At 45.1% G+C, this 22,511-nt stretch overlaps 2 protein-coding genes across 2 annotated transcripts in view; one reads left to right on the top strand and one right to left on the bottom strand.

Moving 5' to 3' along the window:
* The window catches only part of ITGA8 (integrin subunit alpha 8), a 721,129-nt gene that overhangs the window by 243,870 nt on the left and 454,748 nt on the right, over positions 1 to 22,511 (top strand). Inside the window, exons 8-9 of the mRNA XM_086941818.1 lie at positions 2,231 to 2,275; positions 10,662 to 10,705. Coding sequence (XP_086797944.1) covers positions 2,231 to 2,275; positions 10,662 to 10,705 — 89 coding nt within the window. The remainder of the gene's footprint in view (positions 1 to 2,230; positions 2,276 to 10,661; positions 10,706 to 22,511) is intronic.
* Positions 19,128 to 20,938, bottom strand: LOC147688917 (uncharacterized). The gene has a single exon (XM_086941819.1). The coding sequence runs from the start codon at positions 20,936 to 20,938 to the stop codon at positions 19,250 to 19,252; it is 1,689 nt and encodes a 562-aa protein (XP_086797945.1). The 3' UTR covers positions 19,128 to 19,249.

Here is a 22,511-nt window from a genome sequence, read left to right as displayed (position 1 = left end):
TTGGAAATTCAGGGCATGTGAAGACGTGCTCCAATCTGGTAAATGTAGAGACCCTAGAAGTTAAACTGCTCGCGCTGAGGTCTATTGTTCTGCGCTGTTACTCCAGCTTTTGCAGACTTGATCCAACGTTTTGTGATTCCAGGAAATTTACTGAACCTATCTGTGCTTAAATATATGGAATATGATGTAACAAAAAACAGCTGTACAATATTCTTTCCCAATTATATACCTCCAACCCGCCGTCCCTTCCTGGCTTCTGCACCAGGTCCCAAGCGAGCCTCAAACACCATAATGTTTCATGCACAACAACTCATAAAGCTGCTCTTTGCATGATTTTCCGCTGCTTCTTGAAACCATGCCCGCTCTATAATAAATATAAAAACTGGCAAACGTGGCCTTTTTCATAAGGAGGTTTCTGTACAAAACCGTGTGATTCCCCGAATTTCTGGGAGGAGTCTGTGAATCTTTGTGATCCCCTCCGCGAGAGAGTCTCATCGGATTATTATTGTTTCCCTCCGTTGCAAAATTTAAATATGCTATAAATAAATTTACCTAAGAAGAGTGTAAGCGCTGACAATGTGCCCCTACATATGCATTTCAGCAATTATCATAAACATATCAATACAGTGAGAACACAGAATGGATGTCTGATGTAAGATTTTCTAGTGAGATGCATCTGTCATCTTCAGAAACATTCCTTTACTTAGCAGAGGAGGCTACCTCACAATTGTATTTCAGTTTCAGCCCACACATTTATTTTGAAAGTCCCTGCAGTGGTACTTCCCATGAGACACAATCCCTGCTACTAGCTGGACCTTGGAGCAGGCTGTAGTGTCCAGATCCAGAATTAAGTAGTCAGGAACATAGTTGGTTAAAGAGCAAGCTTTAATTACAACCCCAGCCACAGGTCTAATTCGCAACTGACAAAAGGAACTTCCATGTATTCCAGAATCTCACACGAGATTGGAATACACAGAGAAGGTACAGTTGTAGAAATAGATGTACACCATCACACATCTCCCTTCTAAACAAAAGCATATAATGATAAACTTAACAAAAAAGAACATGCGGGAGAAAAGACTCACAATGAATAATCCCTCAAATAAACAGGAGGTCTACGTACCCTTTGACTTCTGAGGGAAGATGAAGATAAATTAGAACCATTAACAAAACTGAAAGATGGATGAGGTAATTCTTCTCTTCCGCACGTCAAATCTTGTGCAGGAATTCTTGACCTAACCACAACTACTCTACTCCTATTCCATATCCTCCCATCCTCCGTTTTAATAGCATTCCTAAAAACTTTCACCACAGGTCTTACATCAGTATACTTCGACCAGGATCTACAACCAACCGGAGCTTTTATTCTCACAAGATCACCCACTAAAATCTTCTGTACATCCACACATTTTCTTTTATCATAATACCGCTTCCTTTCATCCAGTTTCCTTTCTTCCTTACAACGCCACTCACCAATCCCATTATCCACCAAACCCTTGTTAATTTTCATCCACCCAGGACACAACCAAGTGTTGGGAGCCCTACCTTTAAACAACTCAAACGGAGATCTCCCAGTTGTTGAATGTGCACAGAGAAGGATGTTCCAGCACATTAAAGGTACAGTTATAGAAATAGATGTACACCATCACACAGGTGTACACGCAAAGTGCTGGTTTCTGATTACTGGTGAGATGAAGTGGTAAATACAATATTCCATGTAGGAGCCTAGCTCACAATTGTATTTCACTTTCCACCAACACATTTCTTTTGAAAGTCCATGCAGTGGTACTTCCAGTGAGACACAATAGCTGCTACTTTGCAGGGCCTTGGAGCAGGCGTACATGCAAAGGGCTGGTTTCTGATTAAATACATTGAAGATGTTGGATCCTCGCTCTTTTCAGCTGCACCAACACATTTCTTTTTAAATACCTACAGTGCTACCTGCCACGAAACACAGTACTGGCTATTGGCTTGAACTTGGAGCAGGCCTGTGTACACAGGGTTGGTTGCTGATTGCTGGTCGGAGGTAATAACAGAGTACAGATGTTGCACGATTGATCTCAGGATGCTCATTAAACAGTGTTTCCTGTGCTGACCAATTTTTTGTTAGTAAGATATTATGATGAAAGAAGGCAAAATGTCGTAGCCTCCTGTTCTCCCCTTCCATGTCTTCTGCAAAGAGCCCTCCCCAGCTGACTTTAATGTTTTGCTTTGCATTGTTTCCTCTTAGGCTACTCCGTGACTGTCGGAGAGTTCACTGGGGACTCCACACAAGGTAAGCATTGAAGATGTGACCGTCCAATTTCCCAACCAAGTCCTTGTCCACTCATACACCGATTATTTGCCTCCTTATGCTATTTCATGTGCTTAAAGGGCCCATGCAGTGCAGTGAAAAAGCCATTCTCTTCTCCCAGTGCTCAATCCCAACAATTGCCAAAAATAGGCATTCTAGAATGCTGCTTTGTCTGATGAAGTCTGCTGAGGTTTTGGGATGTATTATGATGTCATTCACCCAATTGCTCTTTTAATGATATATATACAGCGTCAGATATTAATATATATTTTCTATCCATCAGCAGTCCATTAGATATTATGAAATATATGTTACAGAAGGGTGTGAGGGGACCACACACAAAGGTGAAAGAGTGCAGGCAAGACACACCCAGGGGCAAATTAGAGGAGAGAGAAGAAGGAAGGGGACAAAAGGAAATATGTAGACTGACAGGATGAAAAGAAGGACCTCAGAAGGGTATGTGGAGAAGAGGAGAGAAGATATGCACGTGGATGGAGAGATAATGATGGGCCATTTGGATAAGAGAAAGCTAGATCTTGCAAACGCTGGAAATGCGTTTGAGACATGCATATTCCCACACCATCATTTATAGCTAAACCCCTAGAATGTGCAAGACTTTTGAGGCATGTATATCTCTCCTCACCCTTAAACATTATTTGTGTGCTGTGCTTTTATACCAATTATTATTTAATTCACTGGATACAGAACTTGATTATATTGTGCATTCCATCAAGTCAACAGGTTTTGTGGTATATTTCTTCAAATGATAATTTCCTGTTATACTAAAAGTCCACCCGCATTTAAATCGGGCAGGCGGACCTTCATGTTGGCGGTATGTATTCTCCATCGCAATTGCTATGGAGTATACATACCACCAACATATAAGTCACCCCTCATCCAGATGGCAGAAGACTTGGGCGCTAAAGTCCTCACATATGCTGACGACACTCAGCTTCTGTTCACCAGGAAGAAACATGAGTCATCATCTTTCCATGTCAAAATCTGTCTCACAGCAGTGTTCAATTGGCTCACCACTGCCCAGCTTTAATGCAACGAGGAAAAAACAGAGATTTTATGCATTAGCAATTTCCCCTCTCTTTATTGGCACACCTTCTGGCCGCATGAGTCTCCCAGGCCTTCCCCTCGGGGGTCTTACGATCAAGACCCTTGGGGTTTATTTCGGCAAAAAGCTACGTTTTAGCAGTCAAATTAATACACTGACAGGAACATGCTTTGGAATACTGAAATTACTCAAAACATGTCTGCCTCTTCTCCTCTTAGCAGCAAAAGAAATAATCACCAGAGTGCTCATCACCTCCCGTATTGATTATGCCAATGCACTGTATGCCGTCCTGCCTTGTTACCTACTGGATGAATTACAGGTGGTCGAAAACGTTGCTGCTAGAATGCTTTTTGATCTCCCTAAAAAAACAGTGTCAGGCAGCAACTGCGTAACTTCACTGGCTACCTGTGAAAGCACGGGTCAAATTCAAAGCCCGGGTAACAGCTCATGCAGCTCTTTACGCGTTCGGTCCAGTCTATCTCAGGAAGCATTTCCAGTTTTATGCCCCTCGCAGGCAACTGCGCTCTTCCAATATGCTGAAGGCGAGCACCCCAAGATTCCAACCTCAAAGCATCAGGAGGCAGTTCCCTGGCCTAAACAGCAGCAGTGGCCTGAAACTCACACCCATTTGACTTACGCAGCCTGCAGGATCCCAACTAATTTAGAAGGAGACTCAAAATGTCTCCCTTTAACCGACTGTATCTCCCCTTTTGCTGAGTCCTTTTATCACTGCCTTTCCGCTCCAGGGCTCGCTTCAGAACATTCTTTTGAGTAGCTGTGTGCATTACAAACCTTATTAACATAACCTCCAGAGTTTTCAAACCTAAAATGTCCGCTAAAGACAAGATCAATAATTGAAGACTGGTATGCATCAAAATATATCTGGACCCTCTGTACTCCCTCCCCCTTTCCCGGCAGTGTGGCTCACTGGTTAGAGGCGGCAGAACCGAGAGCAGAGGACGGCCCGGGACCAGGGTTCGATTCCCGGCGCGGCAGGTTTCTGGACCAGGGTCAGCGGACTCGATAATTCTCTCGCCTCGGTGCCCACTCTGATCAGCGATCACACTCGGCAACTCTGGGCATTAGCTTGCCTCATCTTCACTAACGGCCCCACCAGACCGCCGGGGATGCCTGGTCTCACCCTGGAGATACCCATTAAGGGACCATCTCCCAGGGAAGCTAGGAAGGGTTTCGCAGCGGTCGAAGCGCCTTGGGACCCTACGGGTAAGTAGTGCGCTATATAAATGCCTATACATTTACATACATACATTTACAAGTGCAAGATGTCGTTCTCTAAAACAGACGAAAGACCACCACTGTGCTTCCTCTTGGTGATAACTACTTCTTGGAGGTCAAGGGGATCATCATCAAGCTAGTATCATCCAATGGACAAGGGTCACATTTCATAGAGGACAAGTGGATTATATTCTTTCAAAGAATTAGCAAAAAACATTTTTGTAGTGTCAGAACGGAAACCTTAATAGTTTTGCCTGGATGACGAATTCTAGCTAACTGCTTAAAACTGATGGCCCTGGAGGAGGGATTTTCCTATTCCGAGTCTGAATTCAAGAAAGATATCATCTCATGCCCTATCTGAGAGTGGTGAGAAAGATGTGAAGAATTCCATTGCATATTGCCAATAGGCCTACAATTAATGAGGTCTGTTTCACTTCAAGGAATTCAAGACATTAGTGCTTAACTGGCGAAGAAGCCTTATTTGAAGCCAATGCAGGATTCAACGAATGTGGATGCCAGATGTGAGAGGAATGCAGTCATTCACGCAACCATGGGGACGCACAAGCTGAGGGTTCAATATAACTAAAAGATCCAGCTCTCTATTTAGAGTAATATGTCAATTAACTATTGTGAGTAAAAAACGTGGATTGGTTATAAAAGATCCTATGCTAGAGTACACTAATCTTAGTTGTAAAGGTGATGCTATGTTAACTGTGTCACAATGGTAGCCACTTTTTGAACACAAAGCACACTCATACAATTTACTGATATGTAGTGAAGCTCACTTCAACCCATCTTCTACATTTCACATGCTATGATAATGAGTTTTGTTGTTCAAAGTCTAGTTTCAATGAGTTCTGCTCCTTCTCAAAGGATAATGAATATAGATTTGGCTTTATTTTCAGGGGTGGTAGACAAATATACAGAGCCTATGTGCCAACTGCACACATCTACTGATAACATCCAACTACAGCCTAACATATTTGTTACAAAGCAAGAGCAACACGTTCGCCACTTCTTACCACACAAATTAGCAGTTGATGGTCACCTAGAAGATCAACCACCTTGTGAAGGATAAGACCAGCTTCCCTGATCAATTCCTGTGGGCAGAAGAGCAGAATTGCATTATCAATAATATTCCAAAGCTGCAGTTCATCGAGGGAAGCAAAGATTGATAGCTATTCTTATCTTCCAATGTTTCATTTTCTTAGCTCCTTACCCCATTCCCGGGACCAATAGCATGCACCAGATGGAATGACCCTTGTAGCATTTTGTTGTTTGTTGGACAATTGAGAAGTCACTGGTCTTTGAATGTTATGCTTCCAACAAGTTTTGCGTTCAGAATATCCTGGGCTCCACCAAAGAGCATTTGAAGAGCAAAACACCTGTGGCTTGGGATTAGAAAAATGAAATATTTAACAGAATTTAACAGTGACTAAGGTTTGCTCTGTTGAAAGAACTGCAACTTTGCAAAGATGAACCGCATTTGCCGTAATGCACTGGTAGGGATATTAAGTCTGATTTCACTTGAACCTCAGAGATGAATGCTATTGGTGAGTGCCAGCATTGTTTTGAAATCAAGCACATGGTGGTTGTTTTGTATTACATGGTTCCTGGGGCCAATGGCTTTCACCAGAGAAGGATTATCCTTGTAGTATCATGCTGTTTGCTGGAATTTTAAGAAGACCCTGGTGTTGAATGTTATAGTGCAAACATAGTTGGTGCTCATTATCTGCTGCGCTCCACCGATGAGCTTACTGCACCAATCATTCACGCACTGCTCTGTGGGGCCTTCTTGGGATTTCTTGTCATCAGCCCTTGGTGAAATTGGGTAGCCAAAGGGTGATCTTGAACTTGGGGTGGGGGCCCACATTCACAGCTTCCCATTACCTTGTTGCTTCCTTTCCCTGCAAAGATTGTTGAACGTATGGTCAGTTCTTTATTTTCTAAACATTTGGAGCAACACCAGCTGCTGGAGGATCTGCAATTCGGCTTTCGCCCTGCCCATGGGACAGAGACGGCCTTGGTCTTGGCCATGGATGAGCTTCAAATGCGTGCAGACAGGGGTCAAGCAACCGCTTTGATCCTGCTCGACCTGTCTGCCGCATTTGATACGGTAAACCATGAGATCCTCCTGCGCAGATTGCAGGAGGCCGGGGTGAGGGGCTGTGCCCTGCGGTGGTTCCGATCCTTTCTTGAGGACAGACAGCAGGCTGTGGCCCTCCCCACTTTTCAATCTGCGTTTTTTCCAGTACCACATGGGGTTCCTCGGGGCTTGGCAATCAGCCCTATTTTGTTTAATCTTTATTTAAAACCGTTGGTCTCCCTGATTAATTCCTATAAGATCAATATGATTAATTATGCGGATGACACCCAACTGATCCTCTCCTTTGAGGGGGAGGATTCAATATCGATTGAGGTTTTCCATGAGTGTTTGAGGGATGTTGCTGGCTGGCTACAGGTTAACTCCCTGCAATTCAATGCAGGTAAAACTGAATTGCTCTTCTATGCGGGGAGCAAGATTTCACACTCTCTTCCTGATAATCTCTGGCACCCAGAAATTGCCACTAGGGTTTCTCTTGTTAAAACAGTGCGTAACCTAGGTGTTATGCTGGACAACAAGCTGTCTATGGAGGCTCAGGTTGCAAAAACAGTATCCTCCTGCTTTGCCCTGATTAGGTCCCTTCGCAAGATCATGCCACTTTTACCTTCCTCTGCTCGGGCCCTGGTTGCCAGATGTACAATTCTGAGTAGACTCGACAATTGCAATGCACTTCTGCTCGAGTCTCCCAGTTTTTTGCTTGATAGGCTTCAAAGAATTCAATCAGCGGCGGCCACAATGGCCTTGGGGTGGCCTAGAAGTACATCAGCATCCGAGGCCCTGGCCGAACTGCATTGGCTCCCCCTTAGGCAGAGAATACGATTTAAGTCTCTCTACCTTGTTTTTAAGGACCTCCATGGGCTTGGACCCAGAATGCTGCAAGCTAAATTTGCATGGTATACCCCTGCCAGGGCACTGCGCTCCTCGTCAGCACGCCTGGTGAGAGTCCCTAGATTTAAAAAAGTCAGGGCGGGGGAAGATCTTTTGGGGTGGCTGCAGCCAAACTTTGGAACAGTCTACCTTGGGAGATTAGGCAACTGGATAAACTTCTCCCGTTCAGAAAATCCGTGAAGACTTGGCTGTTCCCTATGGTTTGAGTTGGCTGATTTACTGTTGTCCCTCCGTTCATGTCTTATGGAGCACCAGCGCCAGGATGCCTGCAAGGCGATAGTGCGCTTTATACGTTTTATAAATAAATAAAATAATAAATAATTACCAGTGGAATTTGTTTAATGAGGTTGCTCTGACTCCTGTAGGACCCAAAGATTGGTTTGAGCACTCCTCGACTTCTTGTCTGATGTTCCTAAATAGGCAAAGCTTTAAACAGCTGTGTCTCCAGTTCATATGGCCAATTTGCTCCATTTTTAGCTTGTTTTGCTCCTGGTGGCCAGGACTAGCGAACACAAGCATTTTCAGCAGGCATTGTTGCCTCTAAAATTCTGCAGGGATCTGAATTTGCTGGCTTTCTGCACCAGCCTTCTAATCTGTCTGGCTCCTGGTGCTCTTCTCCTGCTGGCGGAGGCATCTTGTGCATTCCCTCTGCAACCAGCCCGCTGATTACCCTCCTGCATATCCACTCCCTGGACCCCAGAGTCTCCTGTTTGTCTTGCAGAACACCTGTGGTGGGAAGTGAACTCCTGGTCGTTTCCACAACTGGTCCTCAGGGGGCATAAGGGATACAGTGTCACTGGCCTTGAAGAGACCCATCCTAGTCCTGTGGTCAGCTGGAATCAAAGTCTTTAGTCCATCTTTGCAGGGCAGCAAGTGGTTTCTACTTTCAGGTGGGCATCCTGCCTGCAAACACCACCTCCCAGGTCCAGGGTCTTTTCAGCTGTGTCTCCCTTGTTCTGGGCTTTTTAAGTGGGGAAGGAGAGTTCTAGATGCCAGACGCCTTTGGCCAATGCTAGAATGTCACATCATCCCTCCACCCCATTCCTACCCTCCTGCACGGCATTCTTGGAAAATCTATATTGGCAGCTTCAAGTTTTCTCTGGAATGAGATCTTCCAATGTCCTCTGCTCTGCCCATAACTTACCTACTTGTCGGGTCCCTTCCACCAAAACTTTAAAGTTGAGGCCTTAATGTATTTGCTCCAGAGGACTGTGTTTTGTAATTTGTTTGGGGAACAGGGTTGTCCCAACCCAGGTGCATTGTGACAGGCTAATTATCAGATGCAGATTTCCTCCATGCCCCATTCCTCTTCTGGGACCTGGGCCAATAATTAATCATTACTCCGTTTGTATGGGACAGACCTTATTCCCTCTGCTGAGGAGCAGAGTAATTATCTTGGTCAAGTAGATGGGGGGGGGGGGGCAAAGCCCTTGAATCTGATTAGAAGCTGAACCAGAAAAATATGATAGAGAAATACTTTGGAGATATAGTGTATCAGCTCCCACCCATCTTTGTGATGTAATTGAAGACCACAGGAAGTTCTACATTAAACTGCTCTCATGTCAATGCAGTAAATAAAACGGATCCAAAAATCATAATTCAAAGAAAACAGAAATCTAGATTAGTAGCTATTATTAAAGATGTTGTTTCCACTGAGGAGTTCCAAGTGACATCATTTACAAGGAATTTGAAGCTTGACTTTTTTGTAATTCATTTGGAATCCAGAGGACTAAAATTTCCTGTTATTGACAACCATAGCATTTACAATTGCATGTACTCCATGACTTTCCACAGTCACCCTTCTATAAGCTTGGCCTATGATTCTGCTATGCTGGGGAAGAGGATCATGGACGTGTTACACACAGAAGGATCTACTCCCCATTTCCCAACTTCCTCTGGCTCCCTCCCCCTTGTCCCTCCCTTGAAACACCTGCAGTGCTTCCCATCTTCCTCTGGCTTTCTTTCTCTCATTCCTTTAATATATATATAAATGTTCCGGTGTGGATGCTTACTTGTAATCCGGGTCTGGGTCTTCCGCTGTCCAATGTGCGGATAACTGTTTCCGAAAGCCACAATGACACCACACATTGAGAAGCTGCCACCTTCTCATGAGGAAAAACCTGTAGCGTAAAAATCCTCCTTGTTTGAAGAAGCTTCTAAGGATTCAAGAAAAACAGAATCCGATAGTGAACTTATTCAGGAATGAGAAGTCAAGATTAGCAAGTGGATGGAGTGAAGAAACAAGCAAAAGAAAATAACTTTGTTGTAATGCACCTTCCAATCAGACTGAAGCTTTTATTTAGTAAAAGAACTGGATAAGGAAATGACATCAAACATCACATCACAAGAAACACCGCTGATTGGAAAAAACAGAAAGGAATCAAGGAAAAAGCAGCCACGAAGCAAAGGGGAAATGAACGAGTAAGGAATACCAGAAACAGACTAGCTATGGAGCTGATTTACAAGGCACCTGCAAACTCTCAAGTAGGTGACTACTATTTTTGAGCTGAAAGAACAGCTCTGTGCCCAGGAACACGAGGGAAGGCACCCACAGGTATGGTAAACTTATATATAGCCCACAGTTGCATGTTCCTTGCGCCATTTCCTGAGACCCAGGAACCGTGGAACCATGCAAGTTACTGTTGCTCTTGGATGTTCAGATGGCCAAGACACCGTTGTTGCAACAATAGAAAAGTGATCTACCATCATACCACTCTGTTTATCTCTTTGTAACCACTCCCCAATTAGCCTTCCCTCCCTCAACCCACCAGAGGACTGTTCAATCCCAGCATGGAAAGGATAAGTGGTGAAAGGCAGGTGTAACAGTGGTTTATCATTTGCCATTTGAAAACCTCCTTTGGATGCTTTGGTATCAGAGGGAGACAGAGGAAAGCAGGGCAAGCAACTGCTCCCCTCATGACCTCACTGCAGTGAAAGGAAAATAGGTTTCTCTATTGCCAAATCTTATAATCTCAATAACAGCTTCCTATGGAAACCATTCACAGCAATAGCTTCATGGACTTTCGCTCATTTTCATTGTACTTCTAATACAACATTAACCTTTGTTTCCTTTGCAGAGTTGATTGCTGGAGTTCCAAGAGGAGCACAGAATTTTGGATATGTAAGTTAATGTGTCAGACCTTTTTAAGAAGGATGAAAATAGAAAGGATGATTTATACCACACAGATGTTTCCTATTAGAAATTCTATTGGCTCTGTAGCCAACCTCAAAACTATATGAAACACAATTGCCAATATGCAGCATACAATTTAATGTGGAAGGGTTTCTTTAATTTTGTTCTTTGTAAAAGGTTAAAACATTGGAAAGAATGTTCAGTACTAGCAGCTCTCTCGTTATTGAATGTGTGCTATTTAACTGTCTCTAGTGGCTAATAGCTAGTAAGATATATAATTAAATGTATTCCTGTACACCATGAAATGAATACCAGCACTAAGAAGAATGCCAGTGTGGCACTTTATAATAGGTCTTTATTTTAATTTCTTCCGATGATTCATTGTATCCTATAATCATTATTTGGGCCCTATTCTGGTGAAACATGCTGAACCCATTCAGAATTGGAGAAGAAAGATGAGCAGCATAGATCTATAGCGAGTCTGCAAAAAATTGTCAAGATATGCTGTTGGATGAAAAGAAAACATTATAGAAACAGAGACTTCTATGACGCCACATAGATGCAGCTGCATCCGTACGGCAAACCAGAACAGTTGCATTCCTAAATGTGCCCCTGTGAAGGCCACTGTATCCAACTCGCCTGGTGCTAAAAAGAAGACATTTGGTCCAATTTGCTGCAAGTATGACATTAAGAAATAGGCACTGCAACGTAGTTGAGTTACTTTGCAAATCAGCTTCAGCTGTACAATTGTCTTAGATAATTCTAGGAAAGCCTTGTTATTATGTTGTAGTGTCTCTGGCTTAGAGGTTATCACTTGCAGTGGTGTAGCCCAGTTCAGTAGAGGACCAGCCATGGAGGCTTCCATAGAGCTGCCCCACAGGGCAATTGCCTGGTGAGGTTGACTGCCACTGTGCCCTTGTAAAGAGAAAAGGGCTCCTCACTTGAAGGTCCTAATTCACCCAGGAGAAACCCCTTACTCTACATCCCAAACAATTTTAGGGTGATATATCATGACAAAGGTTTATGAATAACCACAAACTCTGAGTACTCATCTACTAAGGGTGAGTGATTTTTTTTTAAATCCCACTGTAGGAGTTTGTTTCTGAAAAGCAAAAATAAAAGCAGGACGAGCCGAAAGCAGAGATCCCCAGACTACATTTCTACCACAGGAGGCATGTGTTGCACACTTCCCGCCAGGCATGCACTTGATTTAAAGTTAGCTGAGGCGTCGGACATGCTGGAAACAGAGATCCAGGAGCAGCCTATGAGCCCAATACTACCTTTCTCCTGCAGGAGGCGGGTGCTACACAATTCGCGCCAGGTAGACACTTCACTTAAAGTCAGCTGAGATCACCATGGCACGGGACGCATCTGGGTGCGTGCACGGCCAAGACCAGGCCTAGAGCGGGTAATTCTGCACCCATCTACAGCCGGGTGAGGCTGAACTGGGCCCTGAACTGGGCCCCAGCTCTTTGTTCTTCATGGCACAAATTCATTCAACCCAGTTTAAGCTAACAGTTTACTCCCTGATTTGTCTGTTGGGAGCGCATTCATGGGCAAACGCAAGGGGAATGTGCCTGCTGCGGGCGCTAAGGGTAGACAACCATCTTCAGAATCTATTACCAGCTGCTTGTCCTCAGTGATGGGTGCTTTTGAGTCGGAGATAGGCCTAGTAGAGCCCAGACTGGATGCCACCCTGAAAGTCCTAGTTGTGAATCCCCAACGGGAAGTACCTGCAGGGAGAGAAAGTGTGGAGCTTCCTTTACCTTCCCAGCCGCCGGATCCCTCAATAAGGCAATGCACTTCCTTCTGAGGGTTTCGCAGCCCCCCAGTGCACCAATCTCTGATGATCCAGCAGTTGTAACTATTTTAGAGTTTTCAAACTCTTCGAACAGCACTCCTGCCAAAAGAACTAGAAAGGAACCATTGAGAGCCAAGTGTTCCACTTCCTCTAAGACTGACTCTTTGTCGTCCCTCCCAAGTGCTCGAGGGAACAGGTCTGCCAGTCCTACTGGCAGGAAGATGATACCGGGCCTGTCTGTTCGTGAAAACAATTTAAAAGAGTACTGTGACAGGTGAATTGGAAAATTGGACAAATTGGAAACTTTGTTTAACAACTTTTACTCCACGATTCTGACTGAGTTGAAAGATCGTGATTCCAAATGGGAGACTGTTTGTAAAACTCCAGGGGTTGTCCACACCTTATCTATGCGATCTCCTCTTGGTAGAGTGCAATTAACAGTCCCATGTAGCCAGATACAATTTCATTCCCAGTCACAGTTGCGACCCTCCCTGTCTAGACTGTAACCCTCCTATGAAGCTGTAGGCCCAAAGAGGGTGGCAGTGATTCATCAGGAGGTCAGCTGATTTGTAGGCCATAATTGTGTCTCTTGTTAGAATGATGTTTCTGATACCTACTAGCAGATCCCACCTCAATGCACCCCTTATATTATTGTGCTTGAAAATATCCCTGAACTCATGACCCCTCACACAGAAATTCATGCTTCCCTTTTGAAGAAGGTGAACGACTGGCTTAGAAAACACTCTGGGTAGACTTGTAATCTTCCTCCTGAGATACTGACAGTCAGACAAGTTCTTTGGATAGGGACAATTATGAAAACCTGAAAAGGGGATTGTATTATTGTCAATCTCAAAAACCCCTCATTGATTAGAGCGTCACTACAGTGTCTCAATCCCCAAACAAATCAACAAGTTAACATTAAAGCACACCCACTTGTTTTTTTTTCGTTCTCCACCTTTCAGTGTACTTATGGGCATATTCCAATGGAATTACCTCCGATGTATCTCCACCTTAACGCATCAAAAGTGGAGATAGAACCAACACCCCACTGACAAGCTGGTGCAAACAGCAGACATCATCTGAATCCCTGCGATAACAGCCTCAAAACCTAACACCACGACAGACACCACCAACTGACCCTAATGAGATGTAGAGTAGTCGTTCCCAAGCAGAAACACACGAAAAAACAACAACACCACTTTAACAACGAACTGACAGATTCGCAAAGCAACCCAAAAAAAGGCGATAAGCCACGGTAGCGGCAGGTATTTAACACCTGCCTCAAGCAGGTGTAAAGATGGACGACAACCTACAGTAAGCTACGGAGCCCCACACACAGCCATCCCTGAAGAACAAACAACACTATGGAGCTACTCATCATGCAGCTCGGTGCCCCAACAGGGCCACAACACCTGCCGCCACCACCCCCAGGACCGCCACCACCCCCAGGACCTGGACCCGCCCCCCGGACCACCACAGAGGCAGCGCAGAGTAAGACAGTGGACCTACCGAAAATGCACCACTCTCACAGACCTAACGCCCAAGGAAGTCATTGCCCACTAAAGGCTTAAAAGGACAACCATCATCTGCATGATGACCCACAACGCCCACAGGTTGATGGTCCCAACACAGTGAAGAACCACCATCCCTCCGCAGACAAAGTTGCTGGCTGTGCTGCACCTGTTAGCTTCAGTTACCTTCCAACCAACAACTGCCAGAGTCAGAGGGCCCTATCAAAGTTCATTACACCTGTCCCGGATGCCATCCTCAGCTTCATACCCCAGTACCTTCACTTCCCAAACACTGCGCAGTAACAGCTGGAGACAAAGAAAGGTTTCTATGCCATAGCCGGATTCCCGGCCGTGTTGGAGGCAATCGACTGCACACGTGTCCCACTGTGCCCCCTGCAGACACTGAAGACTACTACAGCAACAGAAAGCACATGCATTCCATCAATGTGCAGGCAGTAGTGGACCACTGGGGACTCTTGCAGTGTGCCTGATTCCTTCATCTTCCGACAATCCATCATCGACAAGCGTTTCCAGGATGGCACATATGGAACGGGACTGCTCGTTGGTAAGTACCAAATCAACACACCACAGATCCCAAAGCCTCCAAAACCCAACGCACAGCTGTGGGGATGCACACGTGACCAAACCACATTCAACATGTCAAACTACACAACCACAGACCAGACATGACCACACCACTCCAGGGTCAACCTGGGCTACCCATGCACCCAATACAGACATTTCATGGCACCACAGCCACACACCAGCTGAACGTGTGGAGATGCGGAATCCAGCCATGACCCATTTGAGGCACTGCTCTGCCCACACAACCCTACCCCAGTGTCCCGCAGGTCAGTGTCCCGTGGCAGTGGGCTTGTGTCACCCGCTGTGCATCCAGGGCCACTAGCCGTGTGCGACTCGTGTCATCCCCCTTGTAGTTCTGACATCGCATTTCTGAGTGCCTGATGACTGTTGGTGTAGTTGCCAGCATCAGGTACTCCCTGCGTGCTGGCTTACCCTCACCCCACACACAGCCAGCACAGGAGTCACTGGATTGGTGGACCTGCCATCACATCCTGCCAAACCAAGTTTTGACTCTTTTCTCCCTGCACTGTCACAGGTGATCAAGGATATGCACTCTATCCTTGGATGATGACACCTCTTTGAGACCTGGCCACACCTGCTCAGAGGCAGTAAAATACGGCCCCCATACCCACCAGGGGCATCGTTGAACACACATTTGGCATGTTAACGTCACGTTTCAGGTGCCTGGACGGCACAGGTGGGAAGCTCCTGTACAGCCCGGACATCGTGTGCAAGCTGATCGTTGCATGTTGTGTGTTGCACAACATCTGTGTTCGCACCAGGGCCCCATGGATCCCAGTTCAGAGGTACCGGCCGATGATGGTGGTGATGGGGCAGGTGGCCCACATCCCACTGTAGCAGCGGCAGAAATGGCCTGTAGGAATACCATCATTGACACTTACTTCTCATGATCACGTCACATTGTGACCATCCATGGAAATCATGCGACAGTAGAAGATATCCAAATGCACTGCATGTGTGAATAAAACATATTTGCAGGTTAAAGGTTGTACTTGTACATTGTCATGTTACATTTCCCTGCGATTTCAGATGTGATTTGCCAGATTGTGCACAATTGCTGAACCAGTTGTGTCCTGTGTTCAAATGTGGTAAGGGTGTTGTCAATGTCAGGGTGCACTCCTCCTTATGTGTGTATACTGCACGGTGGGTGTGTCGCTTGTATGCGGTGTGCCTGTCGGTTCTGTTCTTCCACAGTGCTTGGATGTTGTGGTGTACATGTTGTCCCCTGCAGTTGGTCAGGGTGCATCAGTGGTACTCCGCTGTTGATGAATTTTGGTCTGTGGCATTTTCCGTATCCTGTTCTTGTGCTTTTTCCCACATTGTGTGTGAGTATTGCTGCCCTCGCGCTGGTTGTCACTGTTTTCTTATCTCGCTTTTGCCCATCGCAGGTTTTTTCGCGTTGGGTTTGTCTTTTTATCTCCGTTGAGCTGGTTGTGTCACGGGCATTGGCCACAGTTTCGGCTAACTATCGCATGCTACTGCCGCGTTGAGAATTCCACGTTGACACAGTGTTATTTTCCCACGATAGGCTGAGATGTTGAAAGTTGCGTTACGCTACTCTTGTGGTAGTTATCACATGTTCTTGTGAATATACCACTTAGATTTTCTAAAGCTCATGTCCCTAGTGACAAACCCCTTGGTCTTAGACCGATATTAGCCCGTCAGCCATTGACTTCTAATAGGTTTGAACCCCTTTCATCACTGGACCATATGGACTGACTCGTAAGTCCTACCTTAATTGTTCCTGGTAACGAAGGGCACCACCCCATGCAGAGGGTATCCCTCCTGTATGCACTATAGTTCCGGTAGATGGAGGGAGCTTTAAACTTATATCTTGAATGTGTCTGGTTTACAGGCCAAATTTGACAAGGCAGACTGGTTGAAATGTGTCCTTTGCTAGGAAACGTGGGACTGTAAACCAAGGTACCTTAATGGGTATTAGGGCAGGTATCAGGGAGGTCTTGCTTTTAAATTCATGGGGTGCGACAGGGCCATCGTTGATCTATTACGCTGGCTACACAGGCAAACAACTGCTAAGATTTGATACAGTAAAGAGGGCAATGTCTCCCTTAAAATAAACGCTTGTGTACGACAAGGGGGTGTTTTAGCACTTTTTTGTTTTTACTGTATTTTAATAGCTTGGAAGATTTTTTGTGTAAAAGCTGTAAAGACATGGTTAAGATAGGTTCCTTCCCATTCTAGTTCTCCTATATACAGACAACATGGTTCTACTAACCAGAACTGCCAATGGGCTACAGACACTGTTGGATGATGTTAACACTTTTATGTCTGAACTGGTTCTGAAGACAAACCTGCAATATCCCGGAAATTCACAATCTCGGGTAAAGAAGTAGCTAAAGTGCCTAATTTTACATATTTGGAAATTCCATTTAATGCAGCCTTTGATTGGAAGTGTTTGTTAAAAATTACATCCCCTCAACTCCCGAAATCTGTTGGAGCAGTGTTCCGGTTCGCCCAGAGGCTTGGTTATAAACCAGTCAAGAAAACTGCCCAGAATTACCAAAGTAAATGTCTGCCGGTGGACACGTTTGGTGCTGGACTTTGGGGATATACTGACATTAGCTCCAAACAAACGATTGACAATAGCTGTAGTCAAAGGCTCCTTGCCCTCCCATAACCCTTACCTACTGCATGTTGCCATGCCGAGCTGGGACTGGGTTCGTCAAATATTACATTAATTTGACACCTTTACTCTTACGGCTAAGGCCTACAGGAAACCTGAAGCCCAGTTTCCAAAGGCAATTCCAATGGACTGCTTAGTACTAGATAATGCCAGGAGAATCCCATGGTTTATTCATATTAATGAAACCTTCATTTACTTAGGATCCCAGACTTGTACTTACACCCTGAGAACCCCTAGTCCCTCTTATGGTTAAAGATCTGTATTTTAAAAAGCATTTTAAAGTGTACTGGGACAAATTGCAGATAAGGGACCCGGGTTTATTCCAGTGGAATATTAGTTGAGCTTTGCACCCGAGGTGTACCTTAAATGTTTGCTGAAGAATGGTCCAGGTTTGTTCTCACCAGACTGCGTTTTAATACTATCCACTTTTTAGTGGCCTTTTCAACGAACGGAGCATGGTTTTTGCCTCTTCCCGCATTTCCCTGCGATGGCAGATCTAAACAGAGCAATTTGCACCTTATACTTGGAAGGGCGAGATTTTGATCGATACCTTATCACTATTGATCTAAAACCCCGGTCTGGTCGACTGAACCTTTATTGCCTGTCATTGAGGGAAGAAAGTGCATCTCTTACCAAGTTAGTTCACCCAATAAAGGACTCCGCCCAAAGGATCACAAACAACTTCTAGCTTTCAAAGATTTATTATAAAGTCAATATAAGTTGAAGATACAGGCATCTCAGAATGAGATTCACAAGATAAACAGGCCCAACTACATACATGTGCTCTCTGAAAGCCCTCAGACGAGCAACGGAAACTACAAGAACCAATTCTAAAAATAAAAGGGCTATTAGCATAGACACGTATTGTGATCTCTCAGTCATTTACAGCCGGAGGGAAAATACAGGTTAGGCTGTCCCTACCCTGCTCTAGATGGTATCCCTACTTAACCAGGTCTCAACCTATCAAAAAGGTGTCAGCAGTGAATGACCCCCAAGGGAAGTCACCCACTCTCAAGCTCTTGGTGAAAACCTATAGTTCTCCAGTTATGACCCCTCTCTGCCTACCCATCCGCTCTCTAAAGGGTCCTCAGGCATCTGCTCTAACTCCACCCAGGGGTGCTGTCCCTAATGCAAAAACATAACAACATTTGGGACGCCCCTCGTGAGACGCCCCTCACGTGGTGTAGCTTCTGGCTTTTTCCATGATGAGGCTTCGTGGTTAGAGTTGACCTTGCTTCTCAGACTCCTCTCCGGCCCGCTGATACCCCTTAAAACATTCCGGAACCCTCCTCCATGTCTGGTCCGTCTCTAGAACAAACTTCTATTCATTCAATTATAATTGGATCCCCCCTTTTCTCTTGCAGACAGACATCGGCAGCCAAAACCCCAATTCTCATAGACTTCCAACTAAGTTTTGCAACATTCCTCGGCCCAAACCAGTATGTATAAATCACTGTTTAAACACTTCAGGCCTACAGCATTTCTCATAATGATTATAGCATTCAACTTCTTCTTTAATTAATAGCATGTTAGTACTCCTATTCTATTATTCGGTAAACACATCTATAAATCATGGCCTATTAACGTTATTACTAAAACATTAGTGCAATCCATGTCGTGAAATGAACCACCTTCCCCCTCCCTTCTAGCTCTGGCCCTGAGGCCTACCACGTTCTACGTTTAACCGTATGCCATCTTACATTTTAGCAGCTACACGACATGGATTCAGGAACAATCACGTCTAATAAAATCATATAGTTTCACACATTTCTGCATTAGTTCCACTTCTACTTAAATCTCTACATTAACTACACATTTCAGAATATAGATGTAGGTACTATCAGCACTCATGGCATTTCTCTTCATGACTTGTGCTTACTACGTGTAAGTGTGGTGTATTTCTACATTTAGGTCAGTTTGCGCTCTCTCAGTTCCCCCCTTTGATGACCTCTCGGGGTCATCATTAACATTTAAACTGCAGTGATTGCTAGCATAACTCGTTTCTGCGTCTCCAGAGCCCTCAGACTCCTGTACTGACTATCTTGTATGGCAGCCAATCTCTGCAGCTGTTCTCTCTGGGCTCTCTCTGACCTTCTTGCTCGGTACCATTTGAATACCCTCACCAATCCCCATAACACGATCCCACAGATCAATATTATGATGATAGGTTTTAGGATAGACCACACAAAGCTTTTGCCTAAGGTGGTGAGCCAACTTCCAGCTTCACTCATTCCATGGCCCACCTTTTCCCAGACATTTTCTCTACTCAGGTCTTTGATCTCCTTGTGAATATTAGTTATGTTCCTAATAACTTTCTCAAGGGGCTTTGAATTGTCTGGAATGTAAGTACAACATTCTTGGACCTTCAAAGCCTTACAGACTCCGCCCTCTTTTGCTAATAGGACGTCTAATGCAAGACGGTTCTGGAGAACCATAGCCCTTATCGATTGCATCTCTCCTTCTACCAGCATTAAGGACTGGGCAGTGCTGGCAGACAACCTGTCTACGACTGTTGCTAGTCGTCTAATTTTTACATCATTAAGGATTAATCCCAAAATAGGGAACACAGCTCCAAAGACATCTCCAACCATTTCTACATCTCCTACATCTCTCCTTCCTCTCGATGATGTCTTGCCCTCGATGATCTCTAAGTCTTGGGCATGATATATTTTGGGGAAGATAATTGCCAAGTAACATGAGCCATACCAATTGTCAGGTAGCCTCACGTAGGCATTTCTTCCACATACAAAATATACATTTGGAATCACTTGCATTCCCTTCAGGAAGTCCTTGGTATAGTACTCTAAATTGAAAGCATGTTCATAGCTAACTTCTCCCACGTATACATTTTCATAATACGTTTTGGCTCTGTGAAGACATAACTTTCCTCTCTGCGTTTTATCCAAAGCTATCGGACCACTACTACCCTTTCTCTTGTGTGCCTTCTCTTCTTCGGTCCAATCTGTTTTCCATTGTCCTGATTTTTTCAAAATCTTTTGTCTCCTATTTCGATCATCCACCTGCCCTATGAACTTCTTCTCGACTTCTGACACCTTGCATGTCAGATTATTTCTACGGGCATGTGAAGTATCTAAGGTAATCCAAGGAATGAAAAACTTTGCCAACCTGTCTTCACTTTTCCAGTAGTCCCATTTATTCATTTGTTTATAATTTGGGACTTCTGGTAACACTGCATCATAATTGGAGAAATAGTATTCAAAACTATCTCTCCCATAAAATATACTAAGCAACAAGCTACATGTAATGCCATATGTCAGCGGGAGGTGATGATATCGAATGCCTTCATCTACAGACGCCGGCAACTGCATGCAAACATAGCAGTCCTTAACCTCCATGGCATCCACGTATTCATATAGGAGTTTAGCATAAGCATTTGACCTAAAGTCACCTTGGGACTCATCTACATGTAACCTACGGGCTTCTGCAGCTAATAACGCTTTTTCTCGAGTGTTTTCCCTTTTCTCCCCAGCAACGGTGGGGGTAAGCGTCTCTACAGATTTCGCATCGGTTACCTTTGCCTCCTCATCACGTCCCTCTACATAGGAAACAGTTACCACTAAAGCTATTAATATTATCACTCCTACTATTAGTGTGCCTATTATACATTTAGCTCTGCGGTTCTGGGTGCCGGCTTCCATTTCGTCAGACAGTATGGCTCTCTTGTAACCCAGCACAAAGTTCTTTTCTTTTCGTTCCTTTACAGTCTCTTTTACTCTTCTTGCTCTTAGAACCACACAACTGGAAGCTGACAACCTTCTTCGCAAAAGTCCTTTAACAGTTCAATATAGACAACCCTAGCCCTTCTCCATCAACTCAGGGAAAGTCCCTAAGATTCTCTGCTTCCTGGGCGCTAGGTAATCTTCTTTTCTTCACGCTTATTTACAAAGTCTTTTAAGCATCAACTATCAGGCGGTCGCCTGCAGCTTCGACAGCAAAGTTCAATATTTCCAAACGAAGATTGTGCTCTTCATGGGCTGTTATTTTTGTACCAAAGTCGGGGAATTGCAATTCTGTGAGAAACATGTGCTTTAACTTGCTGAGGCGGGGAGGACGGGGGAGCATGAATGTCAGTGACCCTTCTTGTTCGACTCCGGGTACTAACAGTCTTATTTCCACTGTGACGATGGGCTCAGAACTGGACACTACCACCGCTCGGATCCTCCCTGTCTCCGGTTTCGAAGACATTTGTCGCCAGATATGTCCACTCAGGGGTGGAGTATCTTCTGTTAGGCACACGCACTCTTCTTGACCTCCTCAAGTCCGGTGCTTCAGCGCCCTGAGCACCTTCTTCCGGGTCTGAGTCTTCTGATATCGGAGGAAGGGTTCTCTCCGGAGTTGACCTCAGGCTAGAGCTCCTTCTTTGCGGCCAATCAGCTTCTCCACGTACCCTTCTACTCCTTCTTCTTCTGGTTTGTTCACGCTCTCTGTCAGACCTGTCAGTGTCTGACTCGTACTCCCAGCTACTTTCTCCTTCAGTAGCGTCGTCTGTTTCGCTGCTGTACTGACCGTCCTCAGCTTGGTCAGACTCGTTCCCTGCTTCCACTGGCACCTCTACAGCTTGGCTAGCCCCCTCTATGGCTTCTCGGTCCGCAGCTAGACGTCTATCCGAGAGAGGAGCTGTTTCTTCCAGAGGTGCTGGAACCCTTCGCGTATGTGACGCGTGGATCCAATTGGGCAGGCCTCCCACCTTCACAGCCGTGTTCGTGATCAGGATGATCTGGAAAGGCCCACGCCAACGAACATCCAGGCAGCTTCTTCTCACGTGTTTTTTCACCAGGACCCAGTCCCCAGGCAACAGGTCATGACACGGGTCCTGGCACGATGGAACCTCGGCAGCCTGCACCTGAAGGGACACAGAATGAATGGCGTCAGACAGCCCCTTACAATAGTCCAGGATCATATCATCTGTGATATTTAACAGTGCAGTAGTTGGGACAGATGGCAACCTCATTGCTCTCCCCATTAACACCTCATGTGGTGACAGCCCCGTTCTTCTGTCTGGGGTACTACGGAGGCTCATAAGGACCAATGGCAAAGCGTCAGGCCAACTCAAGGATGTTGATGAACACACCTTTGCGATTCTGGCCTTGATGGTGCCATTGATCTGCTCCACAATTCCTGAGGCTTCTGGTCGGTAACTGCAATGTAATTTTTGATCTATATTCAGAGCCGCACAAATCATCTTCACAAGCTCGCTGTTGAAATGCGTTC

Source organism: Lissotriton vulgaris, chromosome 10 (assembly GCF_964263255.1).
Source record: "Lissotriton vulgaris chromosome 10, aLisVul1.2, whole genome shotgun sequence".
In the NCBI taxonomy this organism is placed as follows: domain Eukaryota; kingdom Metazoa; phylum Chordata; class Amphibia; order Caudata; family Salamandridae; genus Lissotriton; species Lissotriton vulgaris.
Note: the sequence above shows the minus strand (reverse complement) of the source record. Positions and strands in the feature narration are given on the sequence as shown.

Bases quoted from the DNA above. Each gene is read 5' to 3' on its own strand.
- LOC147688917 (XM_086941819.1), bottom strand. From the start codon at position 20,938: ATGGAAGCCGGCACCCAGAACCGCAGAGCTAAATGTATAATAGGCACA.